Source organism: Narcine bancroftii, chromosome 7 (genome assembly GCF_036971445.1).
Source record: "Narcine bancroftii isolate sNarBan1 chromosome 7, sNarBan1.hap1, whole genome shotgun sequence".
Taxonomy (NCBI): Eukaryota; Metazoa; Chordata; class Chondrichthyes; order Torpediniformes; family Narcinidae; genus Narcine; species Narcine bancroftii.
The window spans coordinates 43,730,640-43,757,257 of NC_091475.1; the positions used below are offsets into that span (position 1 = coordinate 43,730,640).

Genomic DNA, 26,618 nt, shown 5'->3' on the forward strand with positions numbered 1-26,618 from the left:
CTTGTAGTTAAATTGCATAAATTTTCATACCAAGATTTGATTTTTTTTTCCTTCCCAGGCTGAGAATATTTACAATGATGAAGAACCTGATACACCAGCCTCTGAACTTGAGAGTCAAGGATCGTAAGCCTCATTTTGCCAACCACATTTAAGAGGTCTGAAAGAAAAAAATTAGACTGATAATCCTTACACAAGTTTTCCAAGTGCTGGGGCTTGTATACAAAAAAACGCTTACTGAAATTCTGGCGTGCAATCCCTGCAATGTTCAGTGTCGTACAGAAATTTTAGAAGTGTTTTGAGAATGCAAAGCCTGATTTATGCAGTAGTATGTGATTTGTAAGTTTAGCATGTATAAAAGCTTATTGATAGCTGCTTGAAATCTAAAAGCACAAATTGTGTATACTTGTGTTTTGCTATAACACAGCTTGACCTTGAAATGTGATCGGCAGGCAAGGTCATTGACCTGGAGTATGCATGTCACTTGTTTCCAATGGAAGTGTGTTAAAATTGAAGTCTCTACAAGGAAATTTTATTCATTAACTCTTGATAAACAAATTATCCAAAGTGCATGTTGAAGCACTTGGGAGTATTTTTGCCTTACATTTGTCCAACTCTCTAGACCCACAAGACAACTATTGTGGTATTTCAAACATTTGTTGCAAGAGCATAATTGCAGTGTATGTTGTGTTATTGAGAAAAAATATTTACCTGTTTTTTCCATGTAATTCAGCTAATGGAATGCTACAGTCCTCTGTGGGATTAAAAACTAATGTGTGCGGTGTAGGTTTCTTAGTGCTTGAGGCTGTGGTGTGTATGAATGTGTGCATTTACAAAATCTGTAGAAATTTGCTTGTCTTTTATTTTCCTTCATAATTTTAAAAAAATGATTTTTATGCACATTGTAGAGCAGGGATATACAAACTAAATAAATCTTTTGTAATAATTTCTAAAATCTGGCTGTTTCTTAAAGGACAGAGAGAGGCTTAATTCAACCAGGAAGGATATTAGAGATGATTACTTTTCTGAAAATCTTGTTGCAAAATTAAGGGTTGGAGCAATCCACAAAAGTGCTGCAGTATCCATAGAATGATTTATCCAATATGTTGGAGCTGCTGGAAAGATCTTTCTTGAAAAGTGCGAGTGCACAAAAGAGTGAAGATTGAGAATTCTCAGGATGATGGTTTCAAAGAATAAGTTTTGATGAGAGGTTGGCATGCCCAAGGAACAATCATTTGGAAATGAGGATGAGAATTGTTGAATGTTGCTCAGCCAGCACAGGGTTGATGAACAAATGAGATGGAGTGAGTTGAGATATTGGTAGTAGTTTTCAATTAATTCAATTCTTGTCCACCCTCCCATCTAGAAATACAAGAGAACATGAGATATCTTGTCAGGTGGAACAATGGCTTGAATGAGGATTAAAGCAGCAGATGAGCTCTAATAATGGAGATGTGAAGTCTCAAAAGATGAAATTTGCAGCACCTGCCTTACCCAACTTGTTAACTGCTACCCAACAGTAGCTGACAATTTGAGCTTGAGGGGATTACCTCCATATTTTAGTAAATTGAATGATGGAATACAATGATCAATTAAATTGTTGTGGCCTTGAACAATAGGAAAAACAACTATGCTTGGAGCACCTGATGTGTTTTCTAATATTACTGTGAGGGGTGAGATTTTGAGAAATGGAAAGTTGAAAAATTGATTCTTGGTGTACTTGAGATAATTGGAAATGAAAGTAAAAACCATTACAAGAAATTCTCTGGCCACAGTTGATTAAAGTTGGAGATGTTTAAGAATGTAATTGTCAAAGGTTGGGTAGGTCTGGTTAAATAGGAAACATTAACATTTCTGACTTCAATTAGCATCATTTTAGACTGGCAGATGAAAAATGATCTCACATGGATTGAGAGAAAGATAATCAAGTAATTATTCACAATCTAGCTAGAATTTGGCCAAGGAACACTCTAGTTTTATTTTTAGATTTCCTGAAGATTTGTAACAAGGTGGGATTTTGAGGACTTTTTGCATGTAGAGACGTTGGGGGAATATGGGGAGTAACTAGGTAAAAACATGGCAGATGGAAAGTAGTTCATCCATCCTTGTAAACAAAGAATTTTATATTGAGATTGGATAGTGTGGATGTTGAAAGGGGCCAAGGTGTTCTTGTATGTCAGTCACTGGAGGGCATTAGGTATGTGATTACAAGAGTACAGTCATTCAGTTTTTCATATTTTCCTACTACATAGACTATTAATTCTCTCCTGGCTCTGAGCATTCCTAAACCCCAACTTTTCTGTAACCTCTCGCACACCTGTGAACTTCAAGCACCCACCTATGGAAGCCGATGAGTTGAATCTCACACCTCCACCCATAGTAGGATTACAGAACCATCAAGTAAGCACACAGTCTTTACAAAGCAATACTATTCTCTATTAAAACCTTTGTTTAAGTGAGGTAATAAAAGAATATCACTACATAAAGAATCAGTAGTATTTTAGTATTCAAAAATATTGTTTAAGCAATACTGAAAATTTAAAAATTTTCCATTTGTATAATTGTCAATTGCGTGGACTGAGAATTTTTTAATAAAAGGTGACATTCAGGAATTGACCTTAAATTTTACAAGATGAAGGTTGATAATAGTTGCCAAAAAAACTGCGTTTATTTTTAAACTAAAGAAGTCATTCTCATTGTCCGCTGAGTAATTGTCAATAAAACCATACAATGAATTAAGTAATTAGCTAATGTAGAAATGGTGGCATAAATACGATCCAAAAGAACTTCTCAGGCCAAGCACAATTTTATGGAAAAAAAATCCTGTCATTCCTTCTAAAATTGGAAACAAAGTTTACCTTGTTGATCTTGCACATTTTCTTGTTAATTCACACCCATAAATGACAAAGCACAATGTCCCCCAAATACCGCTATTAAACCACAACCCCTGTATGTTTTGAAGGGTGGGAGGAAACTCATGCAGACAGCACCAGATTCAAACCTGGGTCGCTGGTGCTTTTCGCTAACACCATAACTCTACTACGCTCATCTTTGTTCCTTCAAATTTGGTCTTCGTCATTTCTGAATTTGATAGCATTGGCAACAGAAAATGGAGCTATAAGAAATTCACTTCCTAAACTTTATCCTGAAAAGATGCTCTTTAAATTTACATCACTGACCAAGATTTTGTTCATCAACTCTGTTTGTTGCTGATTTCAAATTATACAATTGTAGCTTAGGGAATCATAGCACAAAATCCACCAATGTCTTAACAACAAACTGAAGGCCAGTAGCAGCAGAGCCTTCGAAGTGAGTGGATGAATGCAATTCAAAACATTCATGGAATTACATTTGGCAGGAATCCACATAAGGTAGATGTGAAAATAAGAAAGCAAGAGCAGTTATTATTCATACTTGATTTACTCTTTACATCTTTTCAGTAAATAACATTTTAGATTTACATTTCAGGAATTCTACAAAATGTGTGAAAATCTGAAAGCAGGATCCATCCATTCAAATACTTGCCCAGAACCCTGAATAAAAGCAGATTTAAACATTTACTATTTCTGCCTTGTTTCACAGTTATTCTCTGCTACGATCGTCAGGAGGTAGTTTTATTTGTTCTCATCACCTGAGGTTTCAATCACAGTAATGAAAGCCTAATGTAAATTTAAAAAAAAAATGATTCTGGAAACTAAAAATGGAAAATGTTCAGCAGGTTTGGTTGCATCTGAGGGAAGAACCTCTCCTGACTTTGTCTTGTAACATTAACTGTTACTCTTCCCACAGCTGTAGCCTGACCTGTGTATTTCCAGCATTTTATTTAAATGTAATTGCACTATTAAATTGTTATTACCTTGTCTTAGCAAAACATTGATCAACAGACAATGAACCCATTCTGATCAAGCAGTATTAAGAAGATGTGCTATGCATGTAAAGTCCCTTTTATATTTCACATTGCATACATAAAATATAACATTCCAAGTGGAAATTTTTGTAGTCTGAATCTTAATTATAATAAAATACACAACACTAGCTGTTACTGGGATTAGGACTTGCATTTTTTTTAAAGCACAATTAGATCGGAAGATCATTATGTAAAATTAGTCAAAATGGTATTCCTTTTGAAAGACATGAGAGAGCTGGTTTAAGTGGAAGACCCAAGAGTAAAGCTTTCAACATTTCTACTGAAATTGACTTCCCTATGCATCATCTTCATTAGTTGCAGCATATAACCTCTGATATCTTGTGTGATTTTTATAAGATGCATTGCCCAAGTTCATACCCCAGCTTGCTCAAGCCAATCATGCAAGGAAATAGCATCTGAAAATGAACACTAATCTCTCAATATTGCTGAATAATTTCAAAACACAAAAACTGCAAAGCAGCAATGTATGTGGATGAACAGGTCTCTGCCATTTTCCTCCTTCTTCCTGTGCTTGATGACACGTTGTATGAAGATAAAACTTAACTTCTCATAGTTTGCCCCAAGTTACAATGTGCAAATTAACACCTTGGAACATTGCATTTTCCAAGCACTCACTCACAATCCACTTCTGCTTATTTTGCTGAATTGAATTGTGAAAAACTATTCCTTTTGGCTGTCTCCGGCCCCAATCTTAGTTTTTAAGCCAAGGGGCAAAACAGACCAATTGCAATATCCCATCATTTCAGTTGAGTTTTCAAGCCAGTGAAATTCCAGAAAAATCATCCGGTGTGTGTATACAGATATTGACTAAACTGCTGAAAGTTAAGCCAATCGCATTTTTAAAAACTGAGCCACTTGGTACATCTTACTACCAGATGGAAAAAAAAGTGCTGATGTAGTTTAGGGTAAGTTCCTTATCAACACCTCAGAAGACTTATTACTCCCAATACTAGACTTCACTCAACCCTTCATGTGAAATAATGGTAATATATCTTATGTCTAATATCACATGGCAAAATTAATTTGTAAAAGGATAAAATCATGTATGAAGATCCATCCATGATGTGTCTATAGTTTTTTTTATGGAACTTAAAAACACATTGGGTAGTCACAGCAAGATATTTTAAATTCCAGCTTTAAACACTCTTCTAAATATATTACTTCATGTCATATCAAAGCATTGTGTCAATAAGCATTTGTTCAAATCGTCTTGAAGAGGCAGTTTAAGTGCGAACAAAACTAGCTACTTATACAAAAAAGGACAAATATTCCTGGGATCAATTGGAATATAGCTTCTGAAGCAGCAAAAGCATTTTAGGAACCACTCAAGTAATTAAGGGAGATCCCATGCCTTTTAATCACATTGATTTTCTAAATCAGTCAGTTAATATAGGTTACCTATTGAACTAGGTGTATACCTTGAATTTGATTAATGGGAATTGTTAACCACAGGAACATAATTTTACTGTCCCCAATGAACTGTGAAACTACAGTAATAGGTTACATTGCTTCCTTGAATTTTGTCAGTTGAAAGTGCATGTTACCAAAGTATCCAGACAGTGCTCAATGGCACAGCAGCACAATGTGGTCTCACAATCTTCTTTTCAACAAGAGCCTGAATGGCTGGAATGTTGCTTCATTGACCTGCTGGATAGGCATCATTCACATCCCTATAAAATTTTTCTTCATCCAGCCAAGTGCGAATTTTAAGCAATGAGCAGAAGAAAGAGAATGGATTGCACAAATTTGTACTATCGAATAAAATGTTAGTTTGATTAATCTCAATTCTAAACTAAATGGATCACAGTATGAATTGTAAAATGTGGGTGTTAAATTACAGTGCTAATTTCAGTCAAAAAATCTAAACCTGAGCTTACGAGTTTGAGATTACAACTACCAATGAAAATCCTGGTAGCTACTATTGACTTTCACATTTTGAAATCGATATATTTTGTTGGGTCCACATTGGCATCTATCTACCAAGCATCAGTAGTGGGGTGCTGGAACACAGGAAATGGCAGATGGCTTGAGGTACAGTTAAGAATTAATGGAATCAGTGATGACATCCTATTAGTCTTAATCCCACATATAACCTAGCTACCACCTGAAGGGGTAAGATCCTTTCTGTAAAGATGCTTAATATTTAGTGCTTGACAAGTGTTCAGTCTGTACAATGCACCTCCAAGATTAAATGCAGCCAGCACTTTAATTAATTTTCATTTCTCAGAGCAAGCCAGGAAACATATTGTGTTTCAGTGGCTTAGGGCAAATGGTTGTATCTTGATCTAAAAGGTCACAAAGACTACTACTAATTTTAAGCTCGAGTTAGGACATGTTGTCATTCTCTGGATCTATCCAAACACATCATTGCAGCTTAAATTCAAGCAGTAAGGAAGTTAAAGTAAAGCTCCATTTGAAAAAATTTTTTTTTGCAACCTTGATTCATACTTCCTTTGGGAAGTGGTGCAAGGGTAAGTGTAAGAGAAGATGTACATTTCCAAAGAACTGAGGTGAATCAGGCGACAAAGCAAATAAGAATGCTTCAGATGACATCAAATGAAGGCAGCACAATCAAGAAACAGAGGAAATAAATATCCACTACGACTCCTTTAGCTTCTAGGTATTTAAGACATGAGACACCTTTTCCTCTCAAACAGAACACTCAGTCTTGCAAAAGTCATGGACACTTTCTGATACAAGTTCATTAAGTATCAAAAGCCAAGGGAGATCTTTCAAGAAGGATTACATGAAAGATATACCAATTATCCAGACTTGAAATATTGAATCAAATTCAACTTTGGATAACCAGCAGCTCAGAAGAAATATTCTTATGGGCTATTTTTATTAGAACTCATGTTGGCTCCTTACTCTAATCTAACCTCTTTCCCTAAAGTTGTTAGAAATTCTTCACAGCCATCATTTCCAAAACAGCTTCATGATTTCAATGATCTTTATAATGAGCTGATTAAAACAGGCTGATATACATGAGCAGGAAAGATCCACTGTTGTCAGAGTATCTCATTTGTCAGAAGGGAATGAGCAAGTGCTTTTAGATTCCTCGATGTTGCACTGAATCACAAGCAAAGCTGGAAAGAAAACCCCTGAGAGAAGTCCCACTGATCAGACTAAAAAACAGATCAGCAATTTGAAAATGATACCCAATTCCCTTCAGTTTTTTTTCCTCCCATCCAAGGAATAGCTATGGTTGATCTTTGATAAATCCATCCATAAGATGACTGATCATTCACAAGAACTGGAATCCTTGCCTCATGCAAATGTGCCACTAAACCACACACTAATCTGAGATCTAGAACTCCATATAAAGTCAGGGGAACAGTTCAATACTTCTTGAATGAAAATTGCATCCTCAAGTAGTTTACAAGTACTCAAATCAGATGACAGAAGTCAGGATAAAAATAATTATGTTGCACAAGATTAAAAACCTTTCCACTAATGCTCAGTTTAGCACCAAGTCAATTTGCCCACAATCCTGAGTTTGTATCTTAAAAAGTTTCCATTCAATTAAATACACACCTGCCTACACCTATATTTCATACCAAACATAGCATTAGGAATGGGATAACAAGTTGCATTTTCTACCCCAGGAAGCAGAAAACACCATTCTGCTCCCAATCAGGGGAAAACAGGCTAATCCATGATGCCTGCACAACATAAACATAATTGAAAAATAACAAAACTCATAAACATCAATATTATTGAAAAAAAGTACCAAAGTTCACCTTCATAGCCTGAGACAAGATTTCATCCACTTTGCTTTGGTCCAAGTTCAAATACTGAGGTGAAAGGATAGTGCCGTTGCCATGACTACATTTAAAAAAGAATCTCAGGAGGAAAAATGTCCCCTTTATTCTTAAAAATAGCTGGTTTGATCAAAACAGCTTCAAAAAGCAAATAAAAATGGTTAAAATACAGGGTCAGTCTTTTCTCTCAAACCAACAAAAACTGAGAAGAGCTTGCAAAATTAAGCTTGATCCCAACACTAACAAATTGAGGGTCAAAGTCTCCAGAAGCTTTTCACTGTTAAGTAGAGTGAATGAGGAGTAGAATGAAAGGCCATCTAATTCCTTCATTTCAGAGTGTGAGTGAGGAAGACTATAACAGGTAGCAACCGCAATTCAACAAATGCTACAAATCTACAAAAGGAGAATTGAACTAAAGAACTGGAAATCCTGCATCACTGCAGAACATTTCATATTCTCAATCTATTTCCTATCATATTTTTCCTATTTGAAATATTTAGACACCCCTTGTCCTTTTTTCAAGCATTAATTTTTCCTACATTCTTTAGGTTTCAATCAAGCAACGTGTTGCTTTTATTGGGGCGCATGGAATTGAAAGATACAGAATCACAAAAATCAGGAAGCCATCCAAACTATGGAAGTTCATCTCAAACAAACCCAGTTGTATGGAACTCTGCAGGCAAATTATTTCATATAAAAAAGCTCAAGTAATTAGTTATTAACTTGCATGGAGATGTTCATATCCTAGTATGAGTGTCGAGTGTCAAGGGGAGTTGGAATGCCAAAAATTCAATATTAAAAAATGAAGCAAATGTAATCAATTATGAAAATTTATAAAGTAGACTAACTTGACCCACCATACAGCTACCAGAACCACATAAATTCCTTTTATCCCCTAAGAAAATACAGATATGGTAGAAAAATGTGTAGGAAATTCTCACCACAAAGCCAATAAAAGTACCAAGAACAAGTCAAACAATAATTACACAAAAATATATAACTCCACATAATTTCTTTTTTGAAACAGATAATTTTAGTCAACAGAATCAATGCCTGAAGCTGTGTCAGCATTTTCTAGATGACCAGTTGGACACTCTTGATCGAAAACTGCTGGAACACAGGACTGGATTCCTCCTTCTTCTTGGCTCATTGTATTTGCTTCAACCATTTGTGAAGAATCTGGTGTTTTGCAAGCCTGGTATGCCTCTTCTGTCAGGTTCAAGGTCCCAACACTTCCTGAGAGCTGACACTGAAGGACCTGCACTTTTTTATTCAGATCATTTCTCTCTGTTTGCAAAGCTCTGCAAAGCTTTTCCAACCGCTCCAGTTTCACTTGTAGACCTTTGTATTCCTTGTCTCGAAGAGTTTTCTGTTGGAATTTTAAAAGGAAATCAAATCAGGTCAAAAGCATCTGTTCCATTACATTACTAGGTACTCACTGTAACTTCATATATACTTTTAAAATTGCAGCACTTCTGGAGTAATCAACTCTAAGATTAAATGTTAGAAGACCTGTCTGCCTTTTCTCAGAAATCAGAAAGATTTAGAAGAGGTTCACCCACAATCTAGGCCTATTTTCACCCCTTCATCAACAAAGCAGGAACAGATTTTGTAGACATTAGCATGTTACAGTTTGCACAAAAATTGGATGCCACATTTTTTTTGACATTCCGGCATTGTCATGTTGGGATGTCCTGAGGTTGAGACAATACAAGACCCTGGGGATATCTCCAAGTGCTAGTGCTAGGATGCAAGAAATGTGGCATCCAATTGCCCGCAGACAGTCCCACAAATAATGACAGGGTTGATTTGGACATTTGCTACTGTCCTATAAAAATATAAAAACATTTAACCACTATTAAAGGAAAGATTTGAAGGCAGAGCAGTTTAGGCACATGTCTTATTCATGTTTTGATTCCAAAAGTGCATTTGCTTGCAAACAAGTGTTGGTAAATGTTCAAAGCAAGAGCATGATAATTCTGGGCTAAGACAACAAGAACAATTTAAACATTCAGAAATAATACAATACTCCTCATATCAATGTGTTTCTCCCCAACCCACTACAAATAATACTGTCCTCCTTATAATAAAATGGATAACGTAGATAGAAGGTGTAGCTTGTGTTTAAAAATAATTACCCAAGCAATTGCATTACAGTGTACAAACAAATAAGCTTCATGGTCACAGATTTATGCAAACATGCAGAGCTTCAACTGTAAAATCAGAAAAGACTAATTTTGCTACTGAAAAAACATAAAAATTAAATAACTACTTTTAATGTTCTATGTTTTTTTAAAGCACAGAAAACAGCCCTTCGGCTCTTCTAGTTTGTGCTGAACTATTATTTGGCCTAGTCCCACTGACCTGCACCCAGTTAAAGCCTCCATACCTCTCCCATCTGTGTACCTGTTCAAATTTTTCTTAAATGTTAAAATTGAGCCTGCTTTTACCACTTTAGCTGGAAGTCTTGAAAGCCTTCCTCACCTCCACAACACCTCCAATCTTTGTGTAATCTGCAAACTTGCTGATCCAATTTACCACATTATTATCCACATCACTGACATAGATGACAAACAACAATCGTTGCAGCGCTCATCCCTGAGGCACACCACTAGTCACAGGCCTCCAATCTGAGAAACAATCATTCACTCTCTGGCTTCTCTCGTATACCCAATATAGAATCCAGTCTACCACCTCACTATGAATATTGAGTGTCAGAATCTTCCTGACTATCCTCCCACGTGGGACCTTGTCAAAGGCCTTACTGAAGTTCATGTAGACAATACCCTGGTAACCTCCCTGAAAAATTCTATGATTGGTTAACATGACCTACCACGCATAAAGCCATGTTGACTATCCATAATTAGTCCATGGCTATCCAAATATTTGTACATCCGATCTCTTGGAACACCTTCCAATAATTTACCTACTACTGACGTCAGGCTCACCACTTATAATTTCTTGGGTTATTTTTGGAGCCTTTTTTAAAATCGACAGAACATGAGCTATCCTCTGATTTTCCAGCACTTTGCACGCAGCTAAGGATATTTTAATTATTTCTGCCAAGGTCCCTGCAATTTCTACATTAGCCTACATCAAGGTCTGAGGGAATAACTTGCAAGGCCCTGGCAATTTATCTACCCTTATTTGCTTTAAGGCAGCAAGCACTTCCTTCTCTTTTATCTGTGTAGGTTCCATAACCTCACTGCTTGTTTTCCTTACTTCCCTAGACTCTGTGCCATACATTTTCATAAATATACAAAAGAACTATCATTGACTGATTCAAACAATGTCATGATGCATTAATCAACGTCAACAATCTAACAATATTATCGGAATAAAATATATTCTTAATAAAACCTGCTGGAGAAGCTCAGCAAGTCAAGCAGTCAACTTTATATAGTACAGACACTCGTCCTGATAAAGAGCTCAAGCTTGAAACTTTGGTTGTATATCTATCTGAATACTGTCTGTAGGAATTAAACCAGGGTCTCCAATCAGAATTGGGTGGGGAGTCTTGTGCTTTACATTCCTATCGATGAAATACTTAAAAATCTTTAGGTTCATCTGTGTCTTTGTTATTCCTGCAGGACAATAACAGGCCCTTCATCCCCATGAACCTGTGCTGCCCATATCCTCCAATTAACCTCCAGACAACACAACACCACAGAAACAGTTTCTTCAGCCCTTCGAGTCTGTGCAGAACGATTGCTCTGCACAGTTCCACTGACCTGCACCTAGACCATAGCCCTCCATAACCTTTCCATCCAAATTCTTAAAAATGACCCCTCATTCACCACGCAACCTCACAGCTCGTTCCATACTCCCCCTCTACCCTCAACACCCCCCCCATCAAAAACAAAAAAATTGGCCTCACAAATTTCTTGTAAAGCTTAACCATAACATCCAAACTTCAAAGCTCAATATTTTGATTTATGAAGGCCAACATGACAAAAGCTCTTACAACCCCATCCACCTGGGACACCACTTTTATGGAATGACACCTGTTTCCCAGGTCCTTGTGTTCTACCACACTCCTCAGTGCCCGACTGCTCAGTGTTTGTCCTTCGAAATGCGACACCTCACACTTGTCTGCGTTAAATTCCATCTGCCCTTTCTCCAGCTGGTCCAGATCCCTTTGCAAGCTTTCTTGACCGTCCACAACTCTCTCTAATCTTGGTGTTGCCTGCAAACTTACTAATCCAATTCACCACATTATTGTTCCAGCACTAATACCTGAGGCACATCTCTAATCACAGGCCTCCAGTCTCAGAAGCAATTGCCCACTGCCACTCACTGGCTTCTTCCACACAACCAATGTTTCACATCCAAAATACAGAATACATATGGATAGATGATAAAATTCTCAAAGATACATTACCCTTAAAATGATGTCAATTCACAAGATCAAGGAACAGAAGTAGGCCATTCAGCCCAACGAGTCTGCTCTACCCTGATCTAAACATTTCTCGCCTCTCGTTCCAAATTCTGGCCTTTTCCCCGAATCCCTTGATACCCTGACTCATTAGACACCTATCAATCTCCCCTTTAAACTCCCTCCACAATCCAGCCTCCACAGCTGGATGTGACAACAAATTCCAAGACCCACCGGCTAAAGAAATTTCTCCTCATCTGTTTTAAATAGGTACCTTCTAATTCTAAGACGATGCCTTTTTATCCAACGAAAACATTATTTCACATCTACTGTATAATCCTTTCAGCATTCGAAATGTTTCTGAGATCTCCTCTTATTCTTCTATACTCCTGACGAAAACAGTCCAAGCGACAATAAACCATCCTGGTAAGTCTTCTCTGCTCTCTATCTCCAATATCAGCTCATCCCTTCTAAGAGGCCCAAAACTTCTCCAAATGAGGTCTCACCCGTGCCCCATCAACACCTCCCTACTCTGATACACTGTTCTTGAAACAAAGGCCAACATAGAATTTTCTTTCTTTCCTACCGATCCAACCTGATGGTTAACCACTAGGTTTTCCTGCACAAGAACCCCCAAGTCCCTTTGCACTTCCACTTGAAATAATTACATATGATTTACACAACAAATTTGAAATTTTTGGGAAGATTTGGGAATCACATTTACAAATTATAGGAATTAAGTTGTAATTGCCCAACCTGAACCTTTCGACTCCTAAAATCAAGAAAATTAGATTTTATTTGATAGTTCTGGTAAATTTTAAAAAACTCCGTTTGTTAAATATATGCATTTAAGTTTGATTTAAATATGTTTTTTAAGTCTGATATCTTAGTATTAATTACTTTTCTTTTTGTTAGTATTTTAATCGGTTATGTTTTTGTTTTTTTTTGTAAGTGGGTTTTTTTTCTCACATATATTATTAACTTTATTAATTCTTCACTCTTTATTTTGGGGGAAAGGGGGGTTGGACTAATTTGAGTTGGGTTATTAATGTGTAATAATTATTGGGGAGGGTATAGTTTATTTAGATTACTGATACTGTATTGTAATTTTATTATTTTATTCTTAATTTTTAAAAATGTAATCCTATATGTTATTCATGTTATAAAATCTTAAATAAAGTTTAAAACAGAAGAAATTTATGTTCAAGTTTTTAATGCATGTGAAATTAAATGCAATTTTAAAAGAGAAGCTCAACATACCAAATAATACATTTTGCTTATTATTGAGAGTTGTAGATAGTGAGGAGGGTTTTTATAGACTACAGAAGGATTTGGACTGGTTTGGAAAAGTGGTCAGAAAGGCCCCAAACTTCAACATTCCTTTGAACATAATGTGCTGCAGATGAAGGCAATTTCATTCAGATTGGTGACTGTTAGCATGCAACACAGCTTCCAGCCAAGGGGCCACAGCAGTTTTTCAGATTCTTTCTTTCAATTGTCAACAGCAGTTTTTTGGTAGAAGAATTGCAAACCAGAAAATAAATCCTATTAAAACAGATTGATGTGGCTTTACTTTATAAAAGATCTAACTCACTGGAACATTCCCCACCACCCCCACCGCCCATTTACACCCTTGATTGCTCCATTTTAATCTTTCAGAAATATTTAAAATTTCAACACTTCCTGAACTTTAAGTTTACTCCATCACAAACTTGGAGCACAACCAATTTTCCAGATTCTTCATGAAACAGATTTCTGATGGCAAGGTTGGAATGAGGACATTCTGTACAAAGCAGTGTCTGCACATGGCAAAGACAAAGTTCCTGGTACACTGAAAAACTAAATGACAGCTGAATGTAGTTATACACACCTCCTCAGCCATTTGTAAGAGTGCTTTGTTATTGCTCTCCCATTTAGTGCGCCAAACTGTTGTTTCTTTTTCCAGCTTCTTTATTTTCTTGGTCATCTATATGAAGGAGAAAATTCCTTTCAGCATGGCTTTGCATCAAAACATATCTTTGCATCAACTCAAATATGAATTTAACCTTCTCTTTAGGCAAGCTTCTATCTACTGACCCCTAGAGGAATGTAATTTGTTTCCTTTTCATAAAGCAGGCAAATTAACCAAACAGATTCCTCGACTCTAATGTCGGATTCCCATGTACTCCAAGGTCACAATTGCCCTGCATCAAATCGTGTACGTGCAACCTCAAAAGAACAAAAATTCTGCTCAACCATTTCTGATGGACGCAACTTCAAATTGGGATGTGAGTTTTGGTGAGATTGTTACGAAAGGATCAGTTGAGTTGTCTTCAGTCATTTATGTTAGAGGATGCCCTGGTTGTACTTCAGGTTGATAAAGAAGTCAGTTCTACAATTGAAATCTTGTGCAAAGCCTAGACATTTGTTGGATCTTCCTGTCAGCATCAAATAAAGAACATCGACTTTCACTGATTCTTTTGTCCATCAGACAAGACTCTCGTGGATGCACATGACTATCTTTTAAGTCTCTAAACAAAGCGAGTGGGAAATCCTCACAAGTGCACATGTGTGTTTGTCATACATACTCAACATTAACTGAGTCTGCACAGGAATATTGTACGTTTAGCTTGATAGGTTAAATCAGACATTATTGCAGCATAAAGCAATCTCAACAGTAGATTCCCACAAACCAAGCTGATTTTCAAACCACATCCAATGCCAACTATCCAGCATAAACATCAACAATGAACTGGACCACTGTAAATCTGTCCAACTTGGAGATTCTCATACTCTTCCCAGCAAAGGAATCCTATCTACCTCCTTCAAATACCAACTGATAGATGAGAATTTTTCTGGATGGAGTTGTTCAATATTATCAGACAAGCAACCCAAAGAATGAAAATTAAAAGTGTGCTCATTTCCCAAGAACAAAAAAAAATCTATTCCCCTGACAGCACAGACACTCGTATTTCATCACTAATATTTTCGGGGCAGGGGTGGAGAGCAATATTTGCTTTCCTCTGTACAACCCAATTCAGGAAAGCACTGAGTGGCCAGCACCTTCACATTGTGTCTATTGCTTCAGTCTGGTGGTCAGAGAACATTGCACAGAGTGGCAAAACAAAAAGGGAAATGTGATACCAGCCACATCTTTGTGATCAGCGAGGTCTGCTATTTAGTCTGTTGGAAAGGTATACTGCATGATGTACCAAGTTCAAATTCATTTCACATTTCTAACTGATTTAGGCCTTTTCCAATGAGAGAATACATTCCAAACATCCAAGCCCAAAAATGTTAAGGTGATTAAGCAGCAAATGAGGCAGAAATTGAAAGAAAACCCACTATTTCCAAATTATTTTATCTATAAAGTGTTGAAATATTACTATGGAGATGAACAATACAGAGGTTTACCATGGTAACCTTGAAATTACCTTTTCCATTTCCTGCCTGAACGTTGAAAAGAGTTCATTGCTCTTTGCCAATGTGGTTTGAAATTCTTCAAACTTATCCATATAGAGGGAAAGCTTTAAAAGAATAGATATCGCAAACGTAATAAGTAATTAGGCCGATGACAACGAGGAACAAGTCAGGCTAATTTAGTTAGTTATGCTTCCCTAAGCAAATGTCACACCATTGAGTGTGTGTAAAAACAAAAACTTTAAAATGTTAAAATACTCAGCAACTCCACCAATATTGGTGGAGAAACAGATTCAACATCTCAGGTCCAAGAACTTTCATCGGATGATGGTTGCCAACCTGAATCATGACTTTGCTTCTCTCTTCTCAGATGCTGCCAAATCTGCTGAACATTTCCAGCATTTTTTATTTCCAAGAAAATATTCAAGCCCCACACTGGCTCTTGAATAAAAGACATTGAGTAGGACCACCAAGTTTCAGAAGTTAACGTGTGTGATACGACCTCAGTAGGAGACATAAAAGATTACAGATGCAGGAATCTTGAGTAAAGAAAGTATAGCTGGAAAACCTGGGTCAAGCAGCACCTGAGGGGACAAAGGGGTGGTCAATACTGCACATCAGGACTGAGAGTGTGGAGGGAAGAGAGCCAATAGAGAGAAGCAAGGAAAACCTGTGAAGGGAGAAATGATAGGCAGATGGAACACTACACCCAGGTTCTCTCTCTGGCTCCTGACAATGCAGAGACTTACTGTGGTCCCGACCTCACTTGCCCTGCAAGGCTGACACCGCTGTTAGATCCAATAGCCTTATTTCCCCCCCACCCCCATCACTATTCCTTACCCTTACCTATCCCTACACCTTTCTCTACTCACCTTTTCTTCCCACCTCCCAACAACTCTGACCCTTTCATCTCCTCCTACTATCCAGTGACCACCCATCACCCTTCATCTCTCCCCTCTGACCCCCCATCCCCCAGCTCCCCCCTGACCTCACATCCCCTCCATCTCCCTGACCTCTCTACCCTCCACCTTCCCTTGACCTTCCTTACCTACTATCGTCATCTTCTGACCTCCCCTACCTACCACCTCCACCCTCCGACTTCCCCAACCCTCCATTTCCTCCTCCTTGATTCCCCCCAACAATGACTCCCACTCTGACCTTCCCCTCAGAGATGGTCTTCAGTAAAGGCCTTAACTTCTTCCCCCTTTGCTCATACTTTAATGAGTTCCATGTAAGCCACGCTGCGTTGAACACTTCTGTGCCCACTTCCACAGCCAGGATTCCTTCTCCCACTTTAAGCCTTCTTCCTCCTCTTGGACACCTCATCCTGGCCAGCTGCCAGGATGAGGTATCTTTTTATTTCCAACTGCCACTGAGACATTAACCATCTCAACTTCACCACTCCCCTCTCTCATTCCAATCTCACCTCCTCTGAAAGCTCTGCCCCCCCCCCCCCCCCCTCTCTCTGCCACAAAAATCAACCACTATCAAACCCACAGACAGGGTGGTGCTGTTGTGGTCTGGCACACTGACCTCTATCTTGCCGAGGCCAGGCGACAGCTCTCAGACATCCCTTCAGCAGGACCCCACCAAAGAACATTAAGCCACCGTCTCTAGTACTATCTCTAACGTCATCACCTTGTTTCCAATCCTTGTACTGCTCATTTCTACCTCCTACTCAAGATACACAAACCCAATTATCCAGGTAAACCCACTGTTACCACATGCTCCTGCCCCATTGAACTAGTATCATCTTACCATGACTCCATATTTTCTCCCCGGTCCAATCCCTCCCCACCTACGAACACGATATCTCACAAGCCCTCCATCTCTTCAATGACTTCCAATTCCTTGAACTTGACCACCTCATTTTCATTATGGACATACAATCTCTTTACACCACCATCCCCCATACAGAAGGACAAAGTCCTTCATTTCTTTCTTGATAAGAGAACTAACTAGTCAACCTACACCACCCCCTTCCTCCACCTGACAGAACTTGTTCTCACTCTTAATAACCTGCCCTTTGATTCCTTTCACTTCCTTTAAATCAAAGGAGAAGCCATGGGCACATGGATCCCAGCTACACCTGACTGCTTGTGGGCTTTGTGGAGCAATCCATGCTACAAGCCTACACGGGCAAGGCCATTCAACTCTTCCTCCGCTACATTGATGACTACAACAGTGCTGCCACATGCACCCGTAATAAGCTCGTCAATTTTATACACTTTGCTGCTAATTTCCACCCCGATCTGGTCCATCTCCGGCAACACTCTCCCCTTTCTTGATCTGTCTCCATCTTGGGAGACAAGCTTTCTACAGAATTTTAAAAAAATTTTTTTACAAACCCACCAACTCCTACAACTACTTCGACTACACTTCTCACCCAATCCCTTGAAAGGATTCTATTCCTTTCTCTCAATTCCTCGGTCTCAAGTTGCTTCTGTTCCCAAAATGTTCCAGCCCAGATCATCAGAAATGTCCTCCTTCCTAAACCATAGCTTCCCCTCCATCACCATCAACTCAGCCCTTACCATCATCTCCTCCATTTCCTGCTCATCTGCCCCCAGGTGCAACTGAAACAGGATTCCTCTTGTCCTCATTTACAACCCCACCAGCCTCCACATTGAAACAGATTATCTCCACAATTTCCATACAACACGATCCCACCATCAGACACATCTTTCCCTCCACACAAGCCATAGGGACCGCTCCCTCTGTGACTCACTTGTCCACAAATCTCTTGCCATTAATTCCCCCACCCCGGCACCTTCCCCTGTGACTGCAGGAAGTGCCACACCTTCTCCCTCACCACTATTCGGGGCCCCAAACAGTCCTTCCAAGTGAAGCAACAATTCACGTGTATCTGTGTGAGTCATCTACTGCATCTGGTGCTCCCGTTGTGGCCTTCTCTACATTGGAGAGACTGGACACAGAGTGGGAGATCGCTTCGCTGAGCATATTTGCTCTGTCCGCATCAGTAACAGGAATTTGCCAGTGGCCAACCATTTCAATTATGCAGCGCACTCCCATGCTGACATGTCTATTCATAGCCTCGTATACTGTCAAACTCACACCATCTGTAAATTGGAGGTGCAACACTAATTTTCCATCTGGGCACTTTCCAAACTAATGTCATTAATATCGACTTCTCTGGTTTCTCCTAGTTTCCTCCCCGTACTATCCTTCTTCCTTATCCCTCTATCTTCTTTCCTTCAGCTCTCCACCCCGTCCCTCTCCATTCACAAGGGAACCCCCCCCTCCTTCCCTTGTTTGCTGGTGTGCCCTCCCTCACTCATCCACTTATTACCTCCTGCCTGTGGGACTGAGCTCCTCCCCATTTTGTTTGGGCACTTGTCCACATTTTGTTCAGACCTTGATGAAGGGCTCAAGCCCGAAATGTTGGTTATGTATCTTTATCTTTGCTAGATAAAGTACTGTTAAACGTACTGAGTTTCTCCAGCATCGTATTTTTACTTCTCTCTGTCTTTCCTAAACTTTTCTCACCCCTCCTCCCCTCTGATCACCCAGATTAAGCACCTTTCCCCACCTATTCTATCTGACCAGTACCATACCAGAACACCTAGCATTCCTCTCCCTTGGTTCATCCATTTTGTCCTTCCCCATCCTGCCATTACCCTTCCCTTATCTACTTCCTGCCCCCAGCTTCTGCCTAATTTTTAGCCCTCTTCACCCAGCCCCAACGGACTTACTTTTCTTCTTTTTGTTCCACCAACCAGCCTGCATCCTAACCTTCCCTCTCACCTCTTTATACCAGGTATCTTCCCTCTGTGCTCTCAGTCCTGATACAAGGGTTTGACTTCAAATGTCAACCACCACTTTGCCTCCACAGATGCTGCTCAACCCTTCTTCCAATAGTTTGTCGTGGTGGGAAATCGGAGACAGTGAACAGTACACACATACCTGTTGCCTCAGGTGAGCCTCCTGTTGCTTCATGAATTCACATTTGTGCCTTAATTCAGTGGCTTCTTTCAACAGCTGTCAAAACAGGCCAAACCAAAGCAAGTCATTTCTGAAATTGCGACATATCACCATTGTACTTCAGTGGCATGTCTCCTTCCCCTTCCAATGATGCCAGCCCACAGCAACAACAGATAAAAATCTCAGAACCATGCACTTTATGTGTCTATTTGGAAAAGTGCTGGGAGCAGAGCCACCTCCCTCCCCCCACCCCCAACGCTCTCTTGCAGGATGATGCACCAGCATTGACATTTCAGCCTTGACATATCTCTGGAAACCAAGCACTGGATGGCTCCAGATAAATAAAAAGATTGCTTCAGAAAGGAACAGAAGCCAGCCCAATTTTCAGGCACCCTTGATTATGGTTGCAGCATGTAGATTCAAGGCAACTAAAACTGGGTTTCAAATTTATTGGGAGCTAAAACAATAAAAGAGGGGAACCTAACCAATTAAAAATCAAAGTCTTTGTGCCATGCCCAAAGGGAGTTTGTCCAGTATAAAGTACTTGGGTGACAAATGATTGCAAACTCGAACAAATTTCAGTTCTTTCTCTTTGAACCTCAACTTCATCTTGCTGGGCACCTTTTCCAAAGATGAAGCAGGCAGATCACTGCCCAGATAGTCTGCATCCAGTTATTGGGTGGTGCAAAGGAAGAAGATTTGGGTAACTGGCATGGACTGAAAACACTAGACAACAAAGATTTTGCTTCTCGAGCACTTTTGGGTCTATTCTATGGATTTTGGACTGCTGACCACACACACACACACACACACACACACACACACAAAAAATCACCTTAAAACTTTCTTTTAGATGTAACCTATTTCTGTGATTTTCTGTAATATATTTTGTCTACTTCAAGCTACAAATCCAGGAAGTGCAACATGTCATTGAAAATAAATTTTCTGCATTCAAACTTGAATTTCTTCCCCACTGATCTTGATGCAGTCAGTGACGAACTAGAATCCATCAATGTTGGCCTCCTTTAGGTGAGGGGGAGGTCTTTCTCTTTTTTTCTTCGGTTTCCTACTTTTCTTTTTAAGGATTGGCACGGTGTGTAATTTTGTATTTATAAACAATAGTGCAGAATTTAATCATTGTTGATTCTTCCTTCTTTAGTTTTGGTATTTTATTGTATATATCTGAGATTTTTTTTGATTTTGTTTTGTTGATAGAATTTTTTTTTAATAAGTTGGCTGATTATTGTTGGAGTCGGACACGAGAGGCAGATGTACATTAGCAGCAAAACATTTTTAGGTTAGTTGTACTAATGCAATGTGTCAGCATCATTATGTGATTAAACATGCTACATTCAATAAAAGTTAATGAAATGATTCCCTGATACAGCAAATCTGAAACCTAAAATTATCTCTGGGTTCAACTTGAAGTTGTCCATCATAATCTCCAATTATTTTCAGGAACCAACCTTTTGAAAAAATCTGTTGACCAATTTAATTATTAATACAACAAAATTGACACTGGTCTGAAAGAAAATGTGAAGCATCACACATTTTAAAAACCACAATCCTTTTCATTTTCATAATCCTTCTGTGGCTGAGGTGAGGAGGGTAGGGATAATAGGAGGAAACACCCTATAATCTCATATGAATAACTGACACACAGCAAAATTGTTGCATTTACAAATTGAAAAGTGTTCAGCATGGACAAAGATAGAGAAAAAGCCAGGAGCAAACCGCCTTTACTCACAAACTCCCTCTCCCTTTGATGTTCCTCATCCACCTCTTTCATAATCTCTGTAGTTCGCTGAAGTTTGGCATCGACCAGCTGTTGTTGCAACTCCTTGTGCTTGAACACTTTGTCAATGTGCTGCAGAGGGCAGGGAGATGGTGGTGAAACAAGATAACATAAACCATGATCTCACAAGTCACCAGGCAGAAAGCACTCATTATAAAAATAGTGATTAATTTAAAATCCACCGCTGCTCACTGGCAGAGTCTGATTTCAACCCATCAGGAACAGCAATTCGACTCGAGTGCTGAGACACAGTAAATTCCCCAATTAAAATAGATTTTCTGCATGTTCCAAGCTGCCAAATATGCCTTTGGTGCAGCACTCATGGTATTGCTCAAACAAAAAAAAACTCAAACTAAAACTGCAGAAATCCAAAATATAAACTAAATTCTGTAGATGAACAAACAGCAGGTTCGGGAGGATCAGTATCAGTTCTGAGGAGTGGGCTTGGATCTGAAAAGTTAACTCCATGTTCTCTTTGCATCTGTGCTACCTTATTTGTTGTTTTTTTTACAGCAATTGCCATTCACTTTATTTAAAAGCCAGGCCATTCACTTTATTTAAAAGCCAGGCCTGGAACTACATCTGGAATCTTAATGAAGCACAGAAAAGAAACACAACTTTTAAATTTTATTTCATAATTTATCAGCATTCATATTTAATTGCCTGCAATAATTATGTGGGCAACCACACACATATAAACTTTCATTAACCATCAAGCAAAAACCAACATTTAAACTCAGTTAAGTTGCCTCCAAGTCTAATGCCCTGAATGTTTGTCATATTATTTTCAAGGGGCCAATTTGTCAAGGGGCCAAGTTTACAAAAGTTGCGTGCAATAACCGTGAAAACTCCCACATTGAAAAGCAAAATTCTGGGCCAACTACACCTGGTTCACTTTGGATGTTGTGTGAAAGGTGATGAATAACATTGGCACACATTTTTGAATTAAAAAAAAAATTTAGACATACAGCATGGTAATAGGTCCTTCTGGTCCTCGAGCCTATGCCACGCATAAATTAACCTACAAACTCTGTACATTTTTGGATGGAAAAAAACCTGAGCAGACAGAGGAATCCCGTGCAGACACTGAGAGAACATATAAAGCCTTTACAGACAGCACCAGATTCGAACCTGGATCACTCGCGCTGTTATAGCATTGCAGCAACTGCTCCACCCATTTCATTTCAAAACAACATTTTTGGAGAATAACAGGTCTGAACTATTGGCTGACGTCAGAAAATCTAGCAATTATCAAATATTATAACTTAATTTCAACAACAGTTTGTGTTGTTCAAAGAGTAAAATTAATATGATTATTTTCTTGGAGTAACTTCAGAAGGGAACGGTACAGGGCAGAAACGGGCCTTTCGGTCCATCTAGTCTGTGCTGTCCCATTATTTTGCCTAGTCCCATTAATCTGCACCTAAGTCCTTAGCCATTCATACCCCTTTCCATTCATGTACCCCTCCAAATTTTTATTTCATGTCAAAATCAAGCACGCATTCACCACTTCAGCAGGCAGCTCATTTCACACTCTCGCCATTCTCTGCATGAAGATGCTCCTTTAAACATTTCACCTTTCACCCTTAACCTATGTCCTCCAATTCTCATCTCAGCTAACCTCAGTCGAAATAAGACAAGATGCATTTACTCTATCTATACCTCTGTTCATTTTGAACACATCTCCATCAAATTCTCAAATCACCTCTTCGCGCAGCTCGTACTGTTCAATGAGCTTCTTCAGTTGTTCGGCGAGCTCGATGTTCTCCTGTCGCAGCTTTGTGTTGTGCAGGTTATGTTGGTCCATCTGGGCTTGGATTTCATTGAGGGTCATTTGAAAATGTGCCGTCACTTCCTTGCGCCGCTCCTCTTCCTCCCGCGCTCGCTGTAAGTTCTCCTCCTGCACAAATCACCAAGCCCAATAGTGGTCAGTCTTCTGCTAACGAGTGAATTCATGCAAACAGATCAGCACAACTTCTTACTGGCTTAGGGAGAATGGCTTTAAGTTTTGCAATGAATTGTCAAGTGCTTATTACGCAGTGGTCTAGATCAGCTATTTTCAATGGGAGCCTCATGGTTCCCCCTGGGGGCCACAGAACATTTAAGTAAAAGCTTTGTTTTCTTTTAAACTCGTATAACATAAATATTTTATGGGTTTTTAAAAAAGTCGGTAGGAGAGTTGACTGCTTCACTGGAAGGGGTGGGGGGTGGGGATTAACTCTGAACCTTACCTAACTGAAAAATGTCGAGTGCGAGGATGAAGGAAGTAGGGCACGGCTCCAACCCTCAGAGATCCACTTTATTGTATGTGCTGCACTCAGATCTCTGGCACTGAGCCTGGCCTTGAGGCTTGGAAGGGAAGAACTGAGAAAAGGCAAGTGGTAGTGATCGGGGATTCAACAGAGGGGCATACAGGAGATTCTATGGACACAAAAGAGAGAACTGGATGCTTTGTTGCCTCCAGTTGCCTGGCCCAGGGATGTCTTGGCTCAGGTTCATGGCATAGGTCATATGCATTAAATGGTAGGCCATTGAGATGTGCAGAGCAACAAAGGGATTTAGGAGTTGTGGTAAATAGTACCCTCAAGGCTGATACTCAGGTAGATGGTGTGGTGAAGAAGGCATTTGGAATGTTGGCATTCATAAATCGGAGTATTGAATTCAAGAGTAGGGAGGTTATGATGAAATTGTACAAGGCATTGGTGAGGCCAAATTTGGAGTACTGTGTACAGTTTTGGTCACCAAATTATAGGAAAGCTATAAACAAAATAGAGAGAGTGCAGAGAAGGTTCACGAGAATGTTGACAGGATTTCAGGGTCTGAGTTACAGGGAAAGGTTGTGCAGACTGGGGCTTTTTTCTCTGGAGTGTAGAAGATTGAGAGGGTACTTGATAGAGGTGTTTAAGATTTTAAAAGGGACAGACAGAGTAAATGTGGATAGGCTTTTTCAATTAAGAGTGGGGGAGATTCAAACTAGAGGGCATGGTTTAAGATTGAAGGGGGAAAATTATAAGGGGAACATGAGGGGAAATTTCTTTACGCAAAGGGTGGTGGGATGTGGAATGAGCTTCCGACAGACGTGGTCGAGGCGGGATCATTGGTTACATTTAAGGAAAGACTAGATAGTTACATGGATAGGAGAGGACTGGAGGGGTATGGACCGGGTGCTGGTCAGTGGGACTAGGAGGGTGGGAATTTACAGAAATTGTGGTTCATGTTGGTATTGTCAACACAGGTAGGAAAAGGGATGAGGTCCTGAATAGAGACAAGCAGTATGGTTGGCATAGCAGTTAGCACAATGTCTTTACAGAGCCAGCAATTGGGACCAGGGGTTGAATCCCGCATTGTCTTTAAGGAGTTTGTATGTTCTCTCCACGTCTGTGTGGGTTTCCTCTGGGGGCTCCGGTTTCTTCCCCTGTTCAAAATGTACTGGGGGGGGGGGGGTGTAGATTAATTAGGTGTAATTGGGTGGCATGGACTAGAGGGCTGAAAGTGCCTGTTACTGGGCTGAATGTATACATTTAAATTTAATACATGTAGCTAGGTAGGAACCTGAAAGACAGGACCTCAAGGGTGGTAATCTCAGGATTGCTGCCTGTGCCATCTGCCAATGAGGTCCAGAATAGGGCAATATGGCAGATGAATGAGTGGCTGAATAATTGGTGCAGGGTTTCATTTTATTGGATCATTGGGATTTCTTCTGAGCAAGGTACAATCTGTACAAAAAGGACAGGTTACACCTGAACTGGAAGGGGAACAATATCCTTGTGGAGAGGTTTACTCTTTCTTTCTTTGGCTTGGCTTCGCGGACGAAGATTTATGGAGGGGTATGTCCACGTCTGCTGCAGGCTCGTTGGTGACTGACAAGTCCGATGTGGGACAGGCAGGCACGGTTGCAGCGGTTGCAAGGGAAAATTGGTGGGTTGGGGTTGGGTTTTTCCTCAAGGTTTAAACTAGTTTGGCAGGAGAAACCAGAATGAACATACGGTGGAAAGGTTGATGCAATGTGTAGTGAGATTGTGAGGTAGGACAGGCAGAGGAGGGAGCATAAATGTAGTCATTTGGAAGGTTTGAAATGTGTCTATTTCAATGCAAGAAGTATTACGAATAAGTGAGATGAATATAGAGCACGAATCAGTACATGGAATTACAATGTTGCAGTCGGTACAGAGTTTTGGTGACGCAAGGATAGGATTGGCTGATTCAGATACCGGGGGTTTGATTTTTTCAATAGGAAGGGAGGTAAAAGGAGGGGGGAGGGTGGGTGAGTAGCATCTCTAATCAGGGATGGTATCACACCTGCAGAAAGGGAGGACCTCGTGAGGGGGATTGTTTACTGAGTCAGTGTGCACAGAAGTCAGAAACAGGGAATCGTGCATATGCCTCCAAAGAGCCTTGAGGACATTGAAAAACGGTAAGTAGACAGATTTTGAAATGGTGAAAAAAAAAAACACAGGGTTTTTGTTATGGGAGACCAACTTCCAAATATTGACTGGCACCTCCTTACTGCAAGAGGGACAGATGGGGCAGAATTTTTCAGGAATGTCCAAGTTGGATTCCTGACAGTATGTGGACAAGCTGACTGGAGGAGAGGTCATACTGGATCTAGTACTGAGTAATGATCCTGGTCAGGTGACAGACTTCTCGGTGGGGGAGCATTTCAGTGACAATAACTCCTTGATCTTCAGCATATCTATGGACAAGGATAGAAGTAGACAAAATGATAAAGTATTTAATTCGGGAAGGAACAGTTATGAAGGGATTAGACGAGAACTGAGGAGAGTAAATTTAAAACTGGTGTTCACAGTGAAAAGCACATCAGTAACGTGGAGGACGTTTGGGGACAACTTGCACGGGGTTCGGTCCAGAGACAGGGAAAAAATGGTAGTAGGATAGGTGAACCACCTTCATAGAAGAGGAAAGACAGCTAGTTAAGAAGTGGAGGAAGCATGCACAAGGTTGAGGAAGCAAAAGCAGGAAGGGTTCATGAGAATTATATGGTAGCCAGGAACAAACGCAAGGACCTAGGAGAGCGAGAAGGAGACACGAAACTCTGAAGTGTTCTACGCATGCTTAAGAACGGAAGGATGATGAGAGTGAAGGTAAGGACCTTAAGGATAAAGGAGGTGACATGTATCTGGAGGCAAAAGTGATAGGGGAGGTCCCAAATGAATAATTTGTCTTAGTGTTCTTCAAAGAGAGAGATTTGGTCAATGCAAGGTCAGTATAGAACAACCTTGTGTATTGGACCATATTGAGGTGAAGAAAGAGGAAGTCCTGGATCTTCTGAAAAACATAGGATTGATAAGTCCATGGGACCGAATGGGATATACCCTAGATTACTAAAGGAACCAAAAGAAGAGATTTCTGGGGTGTTGGCAGTTACCTTTGCTTCCTCCCTGGCCACAGGAGAGATACCAA

The 26,618-nt window shown here is 39.7% G+C and overlaps 2 protein-coding genes across 13 annotated transcripts in view; one reads left to right on the plus strand and one right to left on the minus strand.

Moving 5' to 3' along the window:
• The window catches only part of LOC138738835 (histone-binding protein RBBP7), a 49,266-nt gene extending 45,706 nt beyond the window's left edge, over positions 1-3,560 (plus strand). For both annotated transcript variants that reach the window (XM_069889901.1, XM_069889900.1), the window contains exon 12: positions 59-3,560. In XM_069889901.1, coding sequence (XP_069746002.1) covers positions 59-127 — 69 coding nt within the window. In that variant the 3' untranslated portion in view covers positions 128-3,560. The remainder of the gene's footprint in view (positions 1-58) is intronic.
• txlng (taxilin gamma) overlaps positions 3,399-26,618 on the minus strand; it is a 101,821-nt gene continuing 78,601 nt past the window's right edge. For 10 of the 11 annotated variants that reach the window (XM_069889888.1, XM_069889895.1, XM_069889899.1 and 7 more), the window contains 6 exons: positions 22,903-23,097; positions 21,150-21,269; positions 19,385-19,459; positions 15,475-15,567; positions 13,932-14,027; positions 3,399-9,055 (listed from right to left, as the gene is read on the minus strand). In XM_069889888.1, the coding sequence (XP_069745989.1) occupies positions 8,720-9,055; positions 13,932-14,027; positions 15,475-15,567; positions 19,385-19,459; positions 21,150-21,269; positions 22,903-23,097 (915 nt within the window). In that variant the 3' untranslated portion in view covers positions 3,399-8,719. The remainder of the gene's footprint in view (positions 9,056-13,931; positions 14,028-15,474; positions 15,568-19,384; positions 19,460-21,149; positions 21,270-22,902; positions 23,098-26,618) is intronic. The other variant, XM_069889890.1, reaches the window with a different exon arrangement.